The 20,405-nt window shown below is 40.8% G+C and overlaps 1 protein-coding gene across 1 annotated transcript; it reads left to right on the top strand.

The window, feature by feature from the left end:
* Positions 1–212: 212 nt before the first annotated feature.
* Positions 213–18,758, top strand: LOC120320299 (mesothelin-like protein). The gene is made up of 6 exons (XM_039369898.1): positions 213–346; positions 4,216–4,400; positions 5,861–6,016; positions 6,439–6,572; positions 17,769–17,899; positions 18,525–18,758. Exons 1-6 carry the CDS (start codon positions 214–216, stop codon positions 18,650–18,652), a joined length of 867 nt encoding a protein of 288 aa, XP_039225832.1. The 5' UTR covers position 213; the 3' UTR covers positions 18,653–18,758.
* The last annotated feature ends 1,647 nt before the right edge of the window (positions 18,759–20,405 follow it).

Raw genomic sequence — 20,405 nt, 5'->3', positions numbered from 1 at the left:
ATCTTAATCTCTGTTATCTCAGGGCTGAGAGAGAATAATTGGCCCAAGGGCATCCAACTACTTCATGCCTAAGGTCAGATAAGAACTCATAGTCTCCAGGTTTCTAGCCTGATACATTAGCCCTTACACCAAACTATCTCTCTCTGCAAAAAAAAAAAAAAAAAATGTGTGATGTATTATTCCAATGGATGTTCTGTTTTTCAGGAAGAAAGGATGATCTTCTTCAAAAAGGTGATGGATGGCTACAACAGCCAAAGAGCTTTTCCAGAGACAAAAACAATCCTCTTCTTAAAATCAGTTGGATCTAAGTCTGCTTCGTCTCCTAGAACTAAACGGGCAACTGAAAGTAAGGAAAAAAATTGACCTCTTGGTCTGTTGTACATGCACACCCACATACAGACATGAATGTATAGACACTAGAACCGGGAGACAATTCTCTGAGCATTGGAAGCACAATATAAAAATAAATGCATAAGCATTAAGATGCACCAAATTAAAAAAAAACTATCTTGGAAAATAGGGGGCTTGAATAGCCTAAGTAATAAAAATATACAGTAATATTCAGGGCATATAGTATTGTGAACTCATCATTTTGTCATTCAGTATATTCTTCAATACTTAGCTAGCATTACTATTTTTTTCCTGCAATCATAATAAATTATAAAGACAGGGAACTTCTTAATATCTTGCCAATATTATGGGTAGAAATCTATCTGTGATCAGCCTCTTTCCCTCAGCTGTGCTCCTGCAATAGTGTTTGTGGGTGTCTTCACAAGTCAGGCACAGTGGTGCTGGGACAGAATAAATGCGGGAAAATGAAATATGGAAGATAACATCCCTAAGGAAAAATCCAGGACCAGGAAGCCAGGAAATTATATTAATAGATTTTAACAGTAGATCCAGAGTTGAAAAGCCAAAAGGCTCAAGGAGTGGGAGAACTATAAGAGGGACAATATGCAGCGGCATCCACAAAAAGTCAAGATGGTGGCTGTTGTTGTTGTTAATTGCGAAGTCGTGTCCGACCCATCGTGACCCCATGGACAACGTTCCTCCAGGTCTTCCTGTCCTCTACCATCTTCTGGAGTCCATTTAAGTTCACACCTACTGCTTCAGTGACTCCATCCAGCAATCTCATTCTCTGTCGTCCCCTTCTTCTATTGCCCTCAATCTTTCCCAGCATTAGGCCCTTCTCCAGTGAGTCCTTCCTTCTCATTAGGTGGCCAAAGTATTTGAGTTTCAACTTCAGGATCTGGCCTTCTAAAGAGCAGTTGGGGTTGATCTCTTCTAGGACTGACCGGTTTGAACGCCTTGCATTCCAAGGGACTCGCAGGAGTCTTCTCCAGCACCATAGTTCAAAGGCCTCAATTCTTTTGCGCTCAGCCTTTCTTATGGTCCAACTTTCACAGCCATACATTGCAAATGGGAAAACCATGGCCTGGACTATACGCACTTTTGTTGGCAGGGTGATGTCTCTGCTTTTTAGTATGCTGTCTAGATTTGCCATAGCTTTCCTCCCCAAGAGCAAGCGTCTTTTAATTTCTTGGCTGCAGTCCCCCATCTGAGGTGATCTTGGAGCCCAGAAAAATAAAATCTGTCACTACCTCCATTTCTTCCCCATCTATTTGCCAGGAATTGAGAGGGCCAGATGCCATGATTTTGGTTTTCTTAATGTTGAGTTTCAAGCCAACTTTTGCACTCTCCTTCGTCACCCGCATCAGGAGGCTCTTTAGTTCCTCTTCACTTTCTGCCATTAGAGTGGTATCATCTGCATATCTTAGGTTGTTGATATTTCTCCCGGCAATCTTAATTCCAACTTTTGATTCATCTAGCCCTGCCTTTCTCATGATGTGCTCTGCATATAAGTTAAATAGGCAGGCGACAGTATACAGCCTTGCCGGACTCCTTTTCCAATTTTGAACCAATCAGTGGTTCCGTGTTCGGTTCTCACTGTTGCTTCTTGACCCGCATATAGGTTTCTCAAAAGACAAATGAGATGGTCTGGTACTCCCATCTCTTTAAGAACTTGCCACAATTTGTTGTGATCCACACAATCACAGGCTTTTGCATAGTCAATGAAGCAGAAGTAGATGTTTTTCTGGAACTCCCTAGCTTTCTCCATGATCCAGCGTATGTTGGCAATTTGATCTCTAGTTCCTCTGCCTCTTCGAAATCCTGCCTGTACTTCTGGTAGTTCTCGATCCACATACTGCTGGAGTCTAGTTTGTAGGATTTTAAACATAACTTTACTAGCATGTGAAATGAGTGTAATGGTGCGATAGTTTGAACATTCTTTGGCATTGCCTTTCTTTGGAATTGGAATGTAAACTGACCTTTTCCAATCCTGTGGCCACTGTTGAGTTTTCCAAATTTGCTGGCAAATGGAATGTAGCACTTTTACTGCATCGTCTTTTAAGATTTTGAATAGCTCAGCTGGAATACTGTCACCTCCACTAGCTTTGTTGTTGCTCAGATTTTCTAAGGCCCATTTCACGTCACATTCTAGGATGTCTGGTTTGAGGTCAATGACCATCTCATTGTGGTTATCTGGGACATTAAGCTCATTCTTGTATAGTTCTTCTGTGTAGTTTTGCCATCTCTTCTTAATCTCTTCTGCCTCTGTTAGGTCTCTGCCATTTTGGTCCTTTATCCTGCCCATCTTTGCATGAAACGTTCCCTTCATATCTCCAATTTTCTTGAAGAGATCTCTGGTCCTCCCTATTCTGTTGTTTTCTTCTATTTCTTTGCACTGTTCATTTAAGAAGGCATTCTTATCTCTTCTAGCTACTCTTTGGAATTCTGCATTCAATTGGGTGTATCTTTCTCTTTCTCCTTTGCCTTTCGCTTCCCTTCTTTCCTCAGCTTTTTGCAAAGCTTCCTCAGACAGCCATTTTGCTTTCTTGCATTTCTTTTTCTTTGGGATGGTTTTAGTTGCTACCTCTTGTACAATGTTGCGAACTTCCATCCATAGTTCTTCAGTCACTCTGTCTATCAGATCCAGTTCCTTAAATCTATTTGTCACCTCTACTGTATATTCATCAGGAATATGATTTAGTTCATACCTGAGTGGCCTAGTGCTTTTCCCTACTTTTTTCAATTTAAGCCTAAATTTTGCAACGAGAAGCTCATGATCTGAGCCACATTCAGCTCCTGGTCTTGTTTTTACTGACTGTATAGAGCTTCTCCATCTTTGGCTGCAGAGCACATAGTCAATCTGATTTCTATGTTGACCGTCTGGTGATGTCCATGTGTAGAGACGTCTCTTGGGTTGTTGGAAAAGAGTGTTTGTTATGACCATTGTATTCTCTTGACAAAATTTTATCAGCCTATGCCCTGCTTCATTTTGTACTCCAAGGCCAAACTTGCCTGTTATTCCGGTTATCTTTTGGCTTCCTACCTTAGCATTCCAATCCCCCATGATGATAAGGACATCATTTTTTGGTGTTAATTCTATAAGGTGCTGTAGGGCTTCATAGAACCGGTCAATTTCATCCTCTTCAGCACCAGTGGTTGGGGCATAGATTTGGACTACTGTGATATTGAAGATGGTGGCTGCAATTGTGCAATCAAAACTTTCCCCCTTTATGTCCATCACAAGTGCAATGCATGCAAAAAGGAAGTGAGTTTCTATTATTCAGTTGTGGCTGCCATCTTGACTTTTTTTTATTCTCATTCCCCCACCCCCACCCTGGGCACCTTTATCTGTATATAGGTATTTCCTTAAAAATGTGGAGAACTGTGCTGTTGGGGAGGTAGTTATAGCTAGGCTTGGCTTGTGTTACAGTTGGACAATAAAAAAATCTCTTAAACCACCAAGCGATCAATTACAGTGTTAATCTATCAGGTTTGTAGCATACAGGTTTGTTGTTATTTACCATGTACATTAAAATTCAGAGAAAGGGCAGCCAAAGAGGAGGGATTTGGTGGAAAAGCATGAGTAAGGAGGAGGAAGTGTTTGGGTGACTTGAAGAAAAGGTTTAGCTGATGCCTTATCTAGAATGCCTCAATATAACAGCAACAAAACAAATGTAGACAAGGATTACTGAGGCAGGACCTTACAGGTGGCTCAAGAAGAAAAAGGGGAGACCCAGACAGGAGGAGACCTGACAGAGAATTGGAAGTTGGAGCAACAGAGCCCAAGAGTTGTGACTTTCAGAAGTCTTCCTTTTCCAAAACGTGCTCAAAGAGATGATTTCTTCCTGTGAATTCTGCCAACAGCTTGCCGTTCTGCTCCCATCACCAGCAGCATCCTAGAAGATCCGCTTTTCATAATTCGATACAACAGTACCCAGCAGTTTGATTCATGTCTGAGTGATGAAGTTGTGAAGGCCAACCTGGGTCTTTTGCTTGAACAGCCCCTCCCAAATGACTACTTGACCATAGTTAAAAAGAAGTTAGACAAGGTGAGTGGCACAGGGACTGAGGGGGTCCTGATGTATACCAGGGTGTTTCCAGGAGTATCTTCAGAGGGGTCCCAAAAATTGAAACGGAGCTGACATTGTATGATTGATACCCTCATCCCATTATTGCATGTTTTGCGTACATGATGTATATAAGAAAGGAGTGGGGCTTTGATTGCATGGTCACAGATACCATGTTGATATTTTTGACTCCCCCCCAGGACACCCTGATTTTTAGTGTTATATTTGGTAATGAAATATGTAGAGATACATTAAGTCTAATAAGAAAATGTTAAGAATTTTTAAAATTAAAATTGCTATCAAGATAATCATATAGAAAACAATAAATAAGCCAATAAGTTTTAAAATGTCATTTTTCAAAATTCTACTGTATTTATTTTAAAATAACATTCTAAAATAACTTTAGAAATGGTACTCAGTATAAAATTATTATAATTCTTATTTTAATATCTAAAATAGTGGGCTTCAGGGGAAGAAAAATCACTTGTGTTGGAGATTCATAGCAGAAGTATGCTTCTGAATATAAAATCTACTGAGGCATTGAGTAGTAAGATGGAGAACAAAATTATTCATACTCTGCCTGTTTTAGTTGCAGATTATGGGCTTAGGCTAACATAGAAAAGCTTCATTCCCTCCCATACTATGCCTTGAAGGGAGGAGGGATTCCGTCTGTCTCCTAAGCACAGAAACTCATTCAACTAACAACAGGCCACTGGAATTTCAGTTCAGTCATCAGGTTTAATGCCAGGATAAAAGGGGTCAGGGTGTAGAATCTTAGAAACTGAGTAAACGAAACTCAGTCCTCATTTATTAGTCAATTTCTTAAGGCATAATTGCTGAGTTGCTTCAATTTCTTCACTACAAACTTTTTAATGAACAGACTTTTTAAGCTTATACTATTGACACATCAATCTGTTCTCTGTCATGTTTTGAAACACCTGCTTTACTTTTGTAGCCCCTCCTTCTCCCCCCCCAAAAGTGGGAAGACCATTCTTGCCAGGTCCTCTTTTTTCTACCATGTTGATTAATTAAACACCATCAACTCTTAGCAATTAAATGCATACTTTCTAGAAGATCCGTCCTTTGTATATTTACAGAGCTGTTTTAATCAAGTATATTCTTCCTGTTTTAATCAAGCCCATCCACCTTGCTGCTGGTCATCCCTTTCTCCTCTTTTCCCAGCATTATAGACTTCCCAAAGAAACGGTCTTGGCATAATGTGTCCAAAATAGGGTAATTAATGTTTGGTCATTTGTGCCACAATGGGATTTTCAGATTGTTCTCTGATCCATTTGTTTGGTTTCCTGATGTTCATGATTCACCTGCACCAAAATTCAAAAGCCTCAACCATCTTTCTGTCCCGTTTCTTTAAAATCCAGCTTTCACATCCACAGAGCATCACTTGCTACATGGTGGTTAATGAAATATATCTACTTTCTCAGAGCTACCCCGGTGGGATTCCAGAAGATCAGTTGAAGCTGCTTGGCTTCCTCTCACGTCAGTACAGCACAGACAAAATTGGCAGTTGGAACCTCACTTCCAGTGACACCCTGGCTGCTCTTCTGAATCCAGAGGATGGCGCATGGGAGATGCCACAGGTGCTGTATCAGAAGGATGGGGTGGGGGTGGGGAAACCTAGTGTCCAAACAGAATTGCGGTGAACTAGGCTTTTTCTTTATTTTTCATTTTAAGCTAGATGTGTGCTGAATACCAAAGGTTTGTCATTTAAGTGTATCACTTTTCTGACTGCCTCCCTTTATCTCTTTACACAAAAGATGTGGCTTTCTTATATGCAAATGCATATTACTGATATACAAATGTTCTTTAAATACCTCCTGCTGTGTCAGTCTGAATAAAAATAAAGTAAAATTAAAAAAAATTATCGAAATTTAATTTTATCTCATTTCTTAAACCATATGGGTTCTTCAGCAGTTTTTTCTAGATATTTACCAGCCTTCTTACCTCTTGCCTCTCCTCTGGACACGCATCCCTTCTTAACATACAACGTCTTTTCTTGCAGCTGAGGCGACTGGTTGCAAGATACATGGAACTGGGAGGCTCACTCACTGGTCCCTTACTAGACATACTGGGAGGCAAACACCTGTGTTTCCTGGATAAAGATCAGCTGCAGGAAATCAACCCAGCATCCATTAGGTCAGTGGTTCTCAACCTTTTTAATGCCGTGACCCCAACCGGTCGTAAGTCAAGGACTACCCAACCTGTCGTAAGTCGAGGACTACCCAACTGGTTGTAAGTCGAGGACATTCCCTGCCCGGGAGCCCCGCACATGCGTGGTGCCGCCCCCTGCGCCAGCTGAGGTGTAGCTGGCAAGGGGCAGAGACGGTGCAGGGCGACCACTGGCTGGGCCACCAGCTGGCCCAGCCCAAGGGAGGTAAGGCACCCACTGGGCCCCACACATGCCTGCAACCCTCCCTGTGCCCGCCGGCCTCCCACCTCCCATTCCTGGACCTCTTTTACTTACATTTTTAGTAGTTGCTCAGCAGGGAGGGGTGGAAGCTTCCAGACATCACGCCTTCGCTGCAGACAACTTGCAGCACCGTTTGCAGACTGGGGCTTTTGGTGGGCTCAGCAGGGCAGGGACAGCCTGGACAATCCCTATTGGCTTTTGAAAGCCAATAGAATTAGACTCTATTCAAGAGAGTCTATTCTATTGGCTTTCAAAAGCCAATAAAATAAAAGGGAGTAGCACAGCTAAGGAAAAGGGGAAAAAATGGCAGACTGCATTGTTTGGCGACCCCTGTGAAATGGTCATTCGACCCCAAATGGTTGAGAACCGCTGCATTAGGTAGATTGCTGTTTCTTAGTGTGTGTGTTTTAACTAAAGGAGGAGGAAATTTTGAATGCCTCCTGGGCCCAGTCTGGAAATTACAATGGAAGAAGATTGGGGAACAATTAGCAAGTAGCATGACCCAAGTGAGGAACAGATATTCTGAGGAGATTAATTAGTAAATATGGCTGTTGGCAGCTCACATATGAAAAATATAATACAAAATATACCAATTCGAAGCTAAAACACAATAGCATCACTACTACTAAAAGATCATTTAAAATGATTTAAATTATTTAAAAGAAACAAACCAAATAAAAGAGGAGGCGGAGTTGCTCTATATGTAAGGAATAACTACATCTCTACAGAAATAGAGCACAACAATGTTGAAAACTGTCTTGAATGCATTTGGGTCAATATAAAGGGGGGGGGGAAATGACATTACCATACGTGTATACTACAGGCCACCCAAACAAACAGAGGAAATAGATGAACTTTTTGCTAGTCAGCTAAGATATGTAGGAAGCACATCACAATAGTAATGGGGGACTTTAACTACCCTGACATCAACTGGGAGACAAACTCTGCACCAAGTGGAAGATCAAATTCCTTGCAAAACTAGCAGACAACTTTGTCTTCCAAAAAGTAGAGAAGGGAACTAGGGGATTAGCCATTTTGGATCTAATTCTCACTAACAGAGATGAAATGATAGAAGGTGTTGAAGCCCCAGGAACCTTGGGAGAAAGTGATCATGTAATATTGGAATTCAACATTATGGAAGCATAAGCAATAGAACACAGTCAAACTAGAGTCTTGGAATTTAAGAGAGCTAATTTCAATAAACTTAGAGAGGGCTTGAGAAGGATTCCATGGATGAGAATTCTCAAGGAGAAAACAACTCAAGAAGCTTGGGAAATTTTGAAAAGTGAGATAATAAAAGCCCAGTCCAGCACAATACCAACAAAGAGGAAAAATCACATGCTGCAACCAGCATGGCTGCATAAAGAATTCTCTGATAAATTGAAAGATAAAAAGGACAAGTATAGAAAGTGGAGAGAGGGACACATAACTAAGTCAGAATATAAGCAAATAGCCCAAGCCTGCAAAGATGAAGTGAGGAAATGAACTAAGGCTTGCGACCAAAGTCAAAAATAACAAAAAAGCTACTTTCCACATGTAAATAACAAGAAAAAAGTGAAGGAAATGATTGCTCCATTAATGGGGGAAAGTGGCAAGAAGGTGACAAGCATCAGGGAGAAAGCAGAACTATTTAACTCATTTTTTGCATCTGTCTTTAGACAAAGGGAAAAAACAGATCAATTGTAAGGACCCACCCCACTTTGCATCTTAAGAAGACAGAACTCTTGGAATAATTCTTCCAACAGGCATCCTTTATTAAGAGAAAATGGTTGCAGATGTTTTAGACAGGACTTGGGGTACAAGCTCTCCCATTCAAGGTTTTACGGGGTTCCCCAGTAGCCCTACCCAATCACCCCCTCTTCCAGCGACAGTCTCAGGCATTACACTCCCACCCCCTTTTCCTTACTGCCCGCTGGATGGAGACTTCAAAGAAAACTACATGAAAGGTAATAGCCCCATTCTTATGGTTAGTTCTTTTGGCGATACACAAATCCATTTCCTTTCAAGTGTACCAAGGGAAGTGAGGGCCATAAAGCCCCTTTGTTCACCCCCTTCCCTTCATCGTATGACAGAATCCAGAGAAGGGAGAAATGGGGTTTTTTATAATTGATAACTAGAGATGAAATATAATTGGATTCTGACATCCTGCCCCTCAAAAATACGACAGATCCACCTGAAAGAAAACAAAACAGGTATAAAAGTTAGTCAGGCTTGTTAGGGTATTCTGTGTGAAACTTCTTTAATAGCTTCGGGGCTCTGACATGACGTTTATGGACCCACTCGTTTTGTGAGGGAGGGAGGTGTTTCCAGGCAACTAGGTACTGAGTCGCTCCATGATATCTCCTAGAGTCAAGGATTTCCTTTATTTCGAAGTGTTGTTCGCCCTCCACCATGATTGGAGGTGGTGGTGGGGGGATTTTTGGCCGTAGAGGTGACTGACGCTCTCTTTTCAGCAAGCTGCAATGAAAAATTGGGTGTATTTGCCTGAGATTTTTGGGTAATTCTAATTCTACTGTTACTGGGTTTATGATTCTTTTAATTGGAAAAGGCCCTATATATTTTGGTCCAAGTTTTTTTACAGGGCTGTAGGGACTTTAGGTATTTTGTAGATAAGTACACCATTTCTCCTATAATGAATGGTGTAGGCTCAACCCTTTTTTTATCGGCTTGTGCTTTGTATGCCTGCCTAGCTTCATCTAGTGCTTTTCTAACTATTGGCCAGGTGTCTTGTAATTGTTCCATCCATTCTTTCAGTGATGGAATCCTTGGTTTGTTTGGGGTTAATTCTGACATGGGGTTGAAACTTTGACCGTTAGCTATTTGAAAAGGAGTGTAGCCTGTGCTGGAGTGGACTGCATTATTGTAGGCAACTTCTGCAAAAGGGAGTAAGTCCGTCCAATCACTTTGTTGGAAATTCAAAAAACATCTCAAATATTGCTCAAGTACTGAATGACAACGTTCTGTTTGTCCATCTGTCTGAGGGTGATGGCTAGATGTCAGTCCCTAAGAGGGATAAAAATTCCTTCCAAAATGCAGAGGTAAATTGCACTCCCCTATCAGAGATGATGCGTTGGGGTGCCCCGTGCAATCTGTAAATGTGTTGTACGAAAAGTTTTGCTAAGGCCTTTGCAGTGGGAATCTTTTGGCAAGGGATAAAGTGCACCTGTTTGGAAAACAAGTCCGTGACCGTCCAGACAACCATATTCCCATTGCTTTCTGGCAATTCTACTATAAAATCCATGGCTATTTCCCTCCAGGGGGCTGAGGGATTTGCCACTGGTTGTAATAGTCCTGGAGATTTCCCTTGCAACCTCTTTGCAGTCGCACATTTTGGGCAACTGGCAACATAACTTTCTATGTCCTTTTTTATTGATGGCCACCAAAATTGCCATTTAATTAAGTGTAATGTTTTTACAAATCCAAAATGCCCTGCTGATTTCGTGTCATGGCAAAGCTGCATGAATGTGACTCTTTGGGTTGTTGGTATATATAACTTTTCCCCTACCCAAGGCAACCCGTCTCTCATTGTGCACACATTTTTGTTTTTCTGGAACCATTCGTCTGTTTCCAAACTTTTTCTGAATTCAATTCCAGTTTGGCTGTCCAGTTGTGGTTTTAATTTAGCTTGGGTTCTTGTGGTTACTGGTGCTGCCAGTTGTGACTCTGCAATTATTGGTCTAGAGTCTGTGGTTCATGCGCTGTTATATTGGGGCATGCGAGTTCTTTCTCCCTGGTAAATGTTTGAGCTTAAATTGGAACTGGTGAAAATGCTGGGACCAGCGGGCTTGTTTGGGATTGAGTTTCCTGGGTGCTTTCAGGGCTTCCAAATTTTTGTGATCAGTCCACACCTGGAAGGTGATTCTGTTGCCTTCCAGGAACGTTGCCACGTGAGTAATGCCCAACGTATCCTGTATGCCTCTTTCTCCCATACGAGCCAGCGCTGTTCTGTTTCCGCGAGTTTCTTGGATGTATATGCATAGGGTTGCAATACTCCATCATCGTTTTCTTGTAATAGAACAGCCCCCACTGCCACATCACTTGCATCTGCCTGTATTACGAAGGGCTTGTCCATGTCTGGTGCGGCAGAAAAAAGTACTGGTGCGGCAGAAAAAAGTCTCTTTAGTCTCTCAAACGCTGCTTGGCACTCCATTGTCCATGTTAGTGGCTGGCTAGGTTTTACTGAGGATGCTCCCTTTGTTTTTAGTAAGTTAGTGAGGGGCAAGGCTATCTGGGCAAATGAGGGGATAAATTGGCGGTAAAAGTTTGCAAAGCCCAGGAAACTTTGTAGTTGCTTTCTTGTGCGGGGTGGTGCCCAATCTAATACTGCTTTGACCTACTCAGGGTCCATTTCAATGCCCTGGGGGGATATGCGATAACCTGAGTAGTCTATTCTTTCCTGGTGGAATTCGCATTTTGAGAGTTTGGCATATAGGTGGGCGGCTCGCAGTTTCTTTAAAACCGCTCTGACAAGGTTGACATGTTCCTCTTTTGTTTCGGTGAAGATAAGAATGTTGTCCAAGTAAACAAGGACCCCCTTAAACAGGTGCTCCCTTAGAACGTCATTGATTAATTGCATAAAGACTGCAGGGCCCCCTTGTAATCCAAATGGCAAGACTTTGAATTGATAGCACCCCATGGGGCAGTTAAATGAGGTCTTCCATTCATCCCCTTCCTTAATTCTCACGCAATAGTAAGCTTCCCTTATGTCTAGTTTAGAAAAAATTTTCCCTTTCGAAAGGTGTGACAGCATGTCTTTCATGAGGGGCAGAGGGTATAGGTTACTTTCACTGATTGTATTCAGGTCCCTATAATCGACGCATAAGCGTAAAGAGCCATCCTTCTTCTCTCTAAAAAGGACCGGGGCAGCCACTTTAGGCTTGGCTGGCTCAATGAACCGTCTCTCTAGGTTTTTTTTAATGAATCTTTCCATTTCCTCCTTCTCCTTTGGGCTCATGGAGTATAATCTGGACTTCGGGAGTTTTGCTCCAGGCTTGAATTCAATGGTACAGTCTGTGGGTCGGGGGGGGGGGGAGCTCATCTGCCCTCTCCTCACTGAAAACTTCAGCAAGGTCTCTGTATTCCTCTGGTATTTCTGTTAGTCCCTTTTCCTCTCCCATGGATGCTTTTTCTATTCTTGATTCTGGTAGCTCCCCTTGGGGTTTTAAGTCCATAGGGTCCCCCTTTGGGAATTTGATTTCTGTCATCCTCCAATTTACCCAGGGGTTCCATTTTTTAACCATTCCATCCCTAGGATCATTGGGCATTCCATGCCTGGGGTCACCACAAACGTTATGTCCTCCTCATGTTTGCCCAGAGAGAGGTGTATTGGTAGAGTGGCTAGGGTAGCTGGCACCCCCCTGCTATGGATCCATCTAACTGGCCAAATGAGATTGGTTGTTCCAGTCTCCTCGATGGGATGCCCAGATTCCCCACTAGTGTCGGGCTAATGAGGCAGCAGTTGCAGCCAGAATCTATTAAGGCTTTCACCTTCACGGCTTCGGGCATGGGGGGAATTAATATAGTCACTGTCTTGAAGATGGGTGCGATGCATCCACTTACCAGGGGTTCGCCCTCCGAGCTGTCATCTGAGGCATCCACCGGCCCTGCAGTGTAGGCTGGAGTTCTTTCCCCCTGATGAGCAGAAGTGGGGGGTTCTGCAATTTCCATCATTCTCCTGGCAGTTTCTTTTGGCTTAGCTGAAGACTTTCCGGATTTGCTGATTGGGGATCTGTCTGGGTTGTGCTGGGGGGCTTTGCAGCGGCATTCTACAGCTCGATGCCCTTCTCTTACGCACTTGAAACACCCCATTTGTTTCTTGGCTGTAGCCGATGGTTTCACTGGTTCGTGTGTCAACTCAGGCGGGGAGCTGCTCCATTGTTTTCCTCGGCGGTGTCTTTTCAATATGTCGATCTCTGCTTCCTCTGCCAAGATGTACCATTCCTCAAGTTGGTGTGGGTCCCCTTGGGGCAGGCAAGCGTCATAGAGGTCATAATTTAGTCTGTCTTTGAAATGGCCAAGGAGGATGTCTTCTGGCCAGTTCAGAATTCTTGTGTATATTCAGCCACTGGGCGTTTGCCTTGCCTCATTGTTTTTATCCTTTCGCGGGCTTTGAGATCAGCCAGGGGGTCTTCAAATCGTCTTCTCAGAGAGGACATGAAACGGTCCTTACACTGCCGTTATCAGCTCTTTCCTACAACGGACGTAAGACCTGGGGATTGACCCATTTGAACTGACCGAATGAACTATTGGGGTGGAGTTTGCTTGGGACATTTTTAACCTATTGATTTGAGCAGGAAACCTGTCTATTATGCCTGTTGACAGTTTCTCCTAATAAAAGTTCCTTTTGGAAGAAACTGCTTCCACGAGTTCTGCTTTCTTAGGACGAGGTTTTGAAGTGGGCCCTGACATGAAGTATTTGTACCACTTTATAAAAACTTAGTAAGACTACACCTGGAATACTGCAGTATTCCAGTATTTAAGGGGCTGCCACAAAGAAGAGAGGGGGGTTAACCTATTTCCCAAAGCACCAGAAGGCAAGACAAATAGATGAAAGCTAATCAAGGAAAGAAGCAATCCTGAAATTAAGGAGAAACTTTCTAACAGTTAGGACAATTAACCAGTGGAACAGCTTGCCTTCAAGTGCTTAATGACTTAAGTGCTTAAGAAGAGACTGAACATTCACTTGTCTGAAATGGTCTAGGGTACGGTGTCAAACTTGCCACATCACGTGATGTGTCACGATGTATCACAATTTTTTCCGCATTGCTGGAGCTGGGGTGGGCATGGCCTCTGCATGATGCAACCGGCCCATGGGCTGGCAGTTTGACACCCCTGTTTTTTTGTTGTTGTTTTTTATTAAAAAGTTTTATAAAAATTACAATATTAACCCACCCAACCCCCCCTCCCTCCCCCACTTCCCAGAGCTGAATACAGGGTTACAAATATGATAATCATAATCTAACTAACATTACCAACTATATAAATAACCAAATCCATAATGCACCTTAACTCCCCTTTAACATAAATATAAGCAAATTAAAAGTGAACATAATAATAATGAGAACATAAACAAATTAATATCCTAATTATTAAACAATACAGTCCCCAAATAGTTAAACAATACTAATACTACTAATAATAATAATTTCATAATAATACTCTAAAATTCACTCATAGGCTAAATGAAACTTTTTACTCCCATATTTATTCTGAATATAATTTATCCATCTTCTCCAGACCGAAATGTATCTTTCTTGTGAATGATCTTTCAAATAAGCAGAAATCTTAGCCATTTCTGCTAAATTTGACACTTTAATCGTCCATTCTTCTATAGTAGGCAAGCAATCCTTCTTCCAATATTGCTCTACTAATAACCATGCAGCTGTTATCAAATTCAACATCAAATTAATTTCTTTAACATCACAATCTGTAATGACACCCAATAAAAATAATTGTGGGGTAAACTTTATCTTTCTCTTAAACATCTGTTGAATGTTCCACCAGATCTTAATCCAAAAGGCTTTTATATTTCTACAAGTCCACCATATATGAAAATAAGTGGCTTCCAAATTAGCACATCTCCAACATTTGGGCTGTAAATTAGGATACATACAAGACAACTTTTTAGGATCCAGATGCCATCTATAAAAAATTTTATAAAAATTTTCTCTTAAATTTTGTACCTGGGTAAATTTTACATTTCTAACCCAAATTACCTCCCATGTATCCAATAGAATCGGTTCTTGAATATTTTGAGCCCACTTTACCATACAATCTTTAACTAATTCCGTTTCCAAATCCATTTCTATTAAAACATTATAAATTCTCTTTATATGTGTTCGATTTTGATCTTTAATCTGTTTTACCAAATTCTCATCCATTAAAGTAATACCAACCTTTTGATCCAACTTCCACCTAACCAACAATTGATTATACTGAAACCAAGATTTTACCATATTTTCTTGCTTTAACTCAACTAACGATTTTAATTGCCAATCACTCCCTACCAATCTAAGTAATTCCTTATAAGAAATCCTATCCAAGTTCACATCCCTGGATACCCCCTCTATCGCGTGTCCAGGAATCCCCCAAATTGGTATTTTATAATTTAACCTATAATAATACTTCTTCCAGACACGCAATAAAGCACTTCTTAAAATATGGGATTTAAAAACCTGATCTACTTTTTTATCATAAATTAAATATGCATGCCATCCATATAGTAAATCCCATCCCTCAAGAGAAAGTATATTTATATTTGTTAAATTAAGCCAATCACTAATCAATGTTAACGCCACCGCATCATAATATAATTTCAAATTAGGCGCCTTAAGTCTGCCTCTTTCCCGTACATCTTGTATAATCTTGAACTTAACTCTTGGTTTCTTGCCTGCCCAGATAAATTTATTAATACCCTTCTGCCATTCATCCAAATTGGCATCTTTTTTCAAAATAGGTATCATTTGAAACAAAAAAAGAAACTTTGGAAGAACATTCCTTTTAACCGCTGAGATTCTCCCCAACAAAGATAGTTGTAATTTTTTCCAGTCATTTAAATCCTTTTGCACTTTTACCCATAATGTCTCATAATTATTTTTGTATAATTTAACATTAAAAACTGTAATATATACTCCCAGATATTTAACCTTTTTCACTATTTCAAAACCTGTTAATTTAGCTAACATATCCTTTTCCTTTGTAGACATATTTTTCGGTAATATTTTAGTCTTATTGTTATTTACCTTAAAACCAGAAACTTTCCCATAGTGGGTTATGATTTCCACCAAATCCCTTACCGAATCTGTCAGTTGAGATAAAGTCACAACCAAATCATCTGCAAAAGCTCTCAACCTATAATCATTCTGTTTTATTTTTATTCCATTTATTGTAGTTGATTCACAAATTTTAATTAATAAAATCTCCATTGTTAAAACAAATAACAATGGGGATAATGGACATCCCTGCCTTGTACCCTTTTCAGTTTTAAATGCTTCTGTTAATCCCCCATTAATTATAATTTGTGCCAATTGTTGTTGATATATAGCCTTAAGAGCATATAAAAATTTATCCGCCAAAATTCATTTTCTCTACAACTCTCAATAAAAATTGCAACATACCTGATCAAAAGCTTTTTCAGCATCCAAAAATATCAAAGCTGCAGGAATTTGATTATTCTTATCCATGTACTCAATTAAATTAACAATTTCTTACATTATATTTCATATATCTCCCAGTTATAAATCCAGATTGATCACTATGAATTAATTGCTTCAAAACATGCATTAATCTATTTCCCAATATTTTTGAAAAAATCTTGTAATCTGTATTCAAAAGAGATATAGGTCTATAATTCTTAGGCTTGATCCTCCTTTGGGATCAACGATATAAAAGCCCTTCTCCAAGATGGAGGTACCTCTGCTCCCAACAAAATACTATTAAAGAGTTCTTTTAATGGTTCTATCATTTCTTCAGATAACATTTTATAATAGATTGCTGTTAATCCATCTGTACCAGGAGCCTTACCAACCTTTAATTGTTTAATTGCCCAAATGATTTCCTCAGAAGTAACTAAACAATTCATCTCATCTCGTTGATCATTTGAAAGTCTAGGAAAATGTGCTGCCTGTAGATACTTTTCTATATCTGAAACTTGTATGCTTTCACTAGCATATAACTTTGAATAAAAATCTAAAAAATTCCTTTTAATCAAGTTTTGTTGATATACCTCTTTACCTTTATAATCTATTTTCCCTATAACCCTTGACTTCTGTTTCTTCTGTAACTGATAAGCCAACCACCTACCAGGCTTATTTGCATTACAAAACATGTTATGTTTCATATATCGCTAGTTAGTTGCAATCTGATCAGCCATTAACAAATTAAATTGCTCCCTAAGCATAGTATGGAAACTTTAAACTATTGTCCAATGGATTTAAAATAAGAGCCTTCTCTTTCAGTTTAATCTCTTCTTTCAACTCTTTACGTTTATGCATCTGTTTACACCTGTGCGCATTATTCATATGAATCAGAACCCCTCTCATGTAAGCTTTCCTAGCATCCCTTTATAATCTTTGACATCGAGGTACCCTTATACATATTCAAAAGGAAAAATTCCTTCAAATATTCTCTGCATTTCTGTGAATTCCCCTCATATCTAAATAAATTTTCATTCAATCTCCAAGTCCTTCTATTCCCATCTTCAACAGATAACTCCAACCATACAGGACTATGGTCTGACAATATTCTAGGGAAAATCTTAGCATTCTTAACCCTAGAAAAAAGATCAATAGTAATTTAAAAAAGTCAATTCTAGAATACGATTGATGCCTGTCCGAGAAAAAAGTTTGACACCCCTGTTATAGGGTCTCTTGAGCAGGGGGTTGGAGTAGAAGACCTCCAAGGTCCTTTTCAGCTCTATTCTGATTGAGATGCTTTGTACTTTCAGCTATCTGAACAAGGTGCTAGATCAGTGATGGCGAACCTTTTAGAGACCGAGTGCCCCAAAACTGCCCCCCGCCTGCTCCGCCCCCCCCACCCCTGCCCCCCCCACCTGCAGAGACATGTACAGCCTCCATGGCCCGCAAATCACCCAGGCAGCCCTGCAGCACCTTGGCAGCCATGCTTTCCGCCCACACCCCACAGCATCATTTGCGAGGGCAGAGTCGTGTCCTTGCTGCCCAGCTATGTCCTTGGCTGCTCTGCTTCATGTGGGTCGCATCTGGGGGCAATTCTCCTCCTGGGAGGCTGCTGGTAAGGAGGGAGCCACAGGGGGAGGCGGGGCTGGGGCAATGGCACGCATGCCCACAGAGAGGGCTCCAAGTGCCGCCTCTGGCATGCGTGCCATAGGTTTGCCACCACTGTGTTAGATGTTTCAGAAATGTTCCTGGACTTAACTCTGATCTCTTACATGTTACATTCTTTAGGCATGCTGAAAAGTTAGATATTTCTACTTGTGCCCAAGTGAAGAAAGATATCCTGTACCAAAAGGCCCACACTGCATTTGCCAGCCAAGAAGGAACAAGTGCCTATTATCCTCTTATCCAGCCATATCTAGGTACGTTATTAAGTGCTTCCATTCTTGCTGTTTCCTCCAGAATTAGCTCACCTATTTATTTTTAACAATCCAGACATGGGGGCAAATCTACACAGTCATTTTACCTCCATTAGCATATCTGTATTATTCATAATATATGATTCACTTTCCAAAATGTCATTTGGGTCCTATTTTCCTACAAAAACCCATTGTTTAATCTCTAACAACTTTTGTCATTGGGCTTCCATTGTTTTTCATGCAATGCTATTTCTAGAAACATTTCAAAAGTACTAAAATGGATAATGACAATGATAAAATCAAACTTTGAGAATATGGGCATATGAAATTCAGTAGACTAGGAGAAAATACAATGGGAATAATGGATTAACGTGCATAGATTTATTCACATTTCATTGTTAATTATATTAAAAATTATTGAATGTATACTCTTCCAAGTTTTGGAAGAGGGGTGTAGAAAGTTCTTGTTTACATGATGGAGATAGTAACCCATCTGGACACATCACCTTCCACCCCAACTTTAACCACCTTTTACTTAAATCTGCTTGGTTTCAAGGAGGATTATCCAGAAGGATATGATGTTACCTTTCCCACAGAAATCTTAATTCTTTTTTCTTTTCTTTTTAAGGGGGAGCTTCTGTTGAAGAGCTGAAAAAGTTGGCTAGATATCATGTTGGTATGGATATTGATACATTTATTAATTTAAATCGGGAAGAACTAAAGGTTAGTTCTGACATTGTGTCATATATTGCTTAAGGCAAGGTGGGATTATGTCAAGATTAGCAATGGGCTTCTCCAGCCCCTCCCCCCAAAAGACCTGTCTGAAATATAATAAAATATAATAAAATTTTATGGTGTTCTCATCCTGGGCAATGTCATCCTGAGGGCCTTGCTTATGTTTTCATGAACAGACTAAACTACAGGTTGGCAACCTGCGGCTCCCAGCCTCCTCTGCCATTTGCAGAGAGAGACAGAGACAGAGCTTCTTTCTCTCTCTCTCCCTCTCTCTCTCTCACACGGAGTTTTCCGACAAGGTGAAAAGCTTACTGGGTGAAGCTCCTGCCTTGGCTGCATCTCTACAGGAAACAGGAAGCAGGAAGGACAGGAGAGAGCTAGCTAGCCCAGCTATGCGGGCTCAGGAATTCTGGGAGTTGAAGTCCATGAGTCATAAAAGAGCTGAGATTGCCTACCCCTGAGCTTGTTGGAGAACAGCTTGAAGCCAGCTTGCCAGGTGAGCAGAAGATCGGAGAGAGGGAGGGAGGGGAGAGAAAGAGAGAGAGAGAGGGAGAGAAAAAGAGAAATAAAGAGAGAGAGCGAGAAAGAGAAAGAGAAAAAGAAAGAGAGGGTGAGAAAGAGAGAAAGAAAGAGAGAGGGAGAGGAAAGAGAGAAAGAGAGAGAGAGGAAAAAGAGAGAGAAAGAAAGAGAGTGGGGGAAGAGGACTGGCAGACCAAGGGCAGAAAGAGAGAGAGGGAGGGAGAGAGAGAGAGACCCTTTTGACATCTAAAATGGAGATAACACTGCATATACCCTTTTTTACTGTTATGAGATGTGTGTGTGTGTGTGTGTGTGTGTGTGTGTGTGTGTGTGTGTATTTTCTTAATTTTTTGGGGGGGGGTTGCTAACAAAAAATTAAGGGCAACTGGGATAGCTATTTCGAGGTGGTTAGCTCTCATCAGCCAGACATACACTTCTGAGATTTGAACCTGGGCTGCTTGCACGTTAGGCAGCTGTGTTATACCATATATATAATGGTAAAAAAGGATATATGCAGTGTTATCTTCATTTTAGATATCAAAAGGGTTTTGCGGCTCTCAGTGTTTTATTTTCAGTTGAAAACGGGTCCAACTGGCTCTTTGATTGTTTTGGGTTTCCTACCCCTGGACTAAACTATTGCAAGTGTCATATAAAAACATATCCAGTGTCTCTGAAAGGCTCCTGGGTATGGACATTTATGTGAATCTATTGTAGGGATATTTCCCTAATTTGCTCCTGGGTACAATTTATTTTATCATGTGGCTTCAGAAGATTATCAGCCTCCAAGGTGGAACAGGAGAAACTGTTAAAAGTGTTTTAAATTTCACAAGTGCATTATATAAATGAGAGCTTTATTTATAATGCGTTCTGGATAAAAGGAATGTAGAATATTTGGGGGGAGAAATAATTGTTAACAGAAAAGCTGTTTGTGATAACACTGCCTGAATCAGCAAAGATATTGCAACTATATTGCAGAAACTCAGCATCCGGGATGTGAAAGATCTGCTTGGTGTTAATTTGCCTGATTTGAAAGAAGTTGAAAACTATCCTTCTGTTGCCATGTGGATCAGGAACAACTTTCAGTCTGAACTGGATTCCCTTGGAATTGGCCTGGTTGGAGTCAGGGAAGCTCCTTTCTCTACTTCTATGGGCAGCACCCTGTCAAGTATGTCTGTTAGTACAGAGTCTGATGATGGCTTAACTGCCCCCTCCCCTATTACCCCCATCATGGGACCAACCTTATCTAGTTCAGGCA

This window comes from Crotalus tigris, unplaced genomic scaffold, assembly GCF_016545835.1.
Source record: "Crotalus tigris isolate CLP2741 ecotype Arizona unplaced genomic scaffold, ASM1654583v1 scf7180000021317.425702, whole genome shotgun sequence".
In the NCBI taxonomy this organism is placed as follows: Eukaryota; Metazoa; Chordata; class Lepidosauria; order Squamata; family Viperidae; genus Crotalus; species Crotalus tigris.
The sequence above is the reverse complement of the archived record's forward strand: the minus strand, read 5'-3'. Positions and strand labels throughout refer to the sequence as shown.

Excerpts from the sequence above, each read along its gene's own strand:
- LOC120320299 (XM_039369898.1), top strand. The coding sequence starts at position 214 with ATGATCTTCTTCAAAAAGGTGATGGATGGCTACAACAGCCAAAGAGCT. Across the intron at positions 347-4,215 it reads AACTAAACGGGCAACTGAAA|CTTGCCGTTCTGCTCCCATC; the intron begins GTAAGGAAAAAA and ends TTCTGCCAACAG. Across the intron at positions 17,900-18,524 it reads TCTTATCCAGCCATATCTAG|GGGGAGCTTCTGTTGAAGAG; the intron begins GTACGTTATTAA and ends TTTCTTTTTAAG.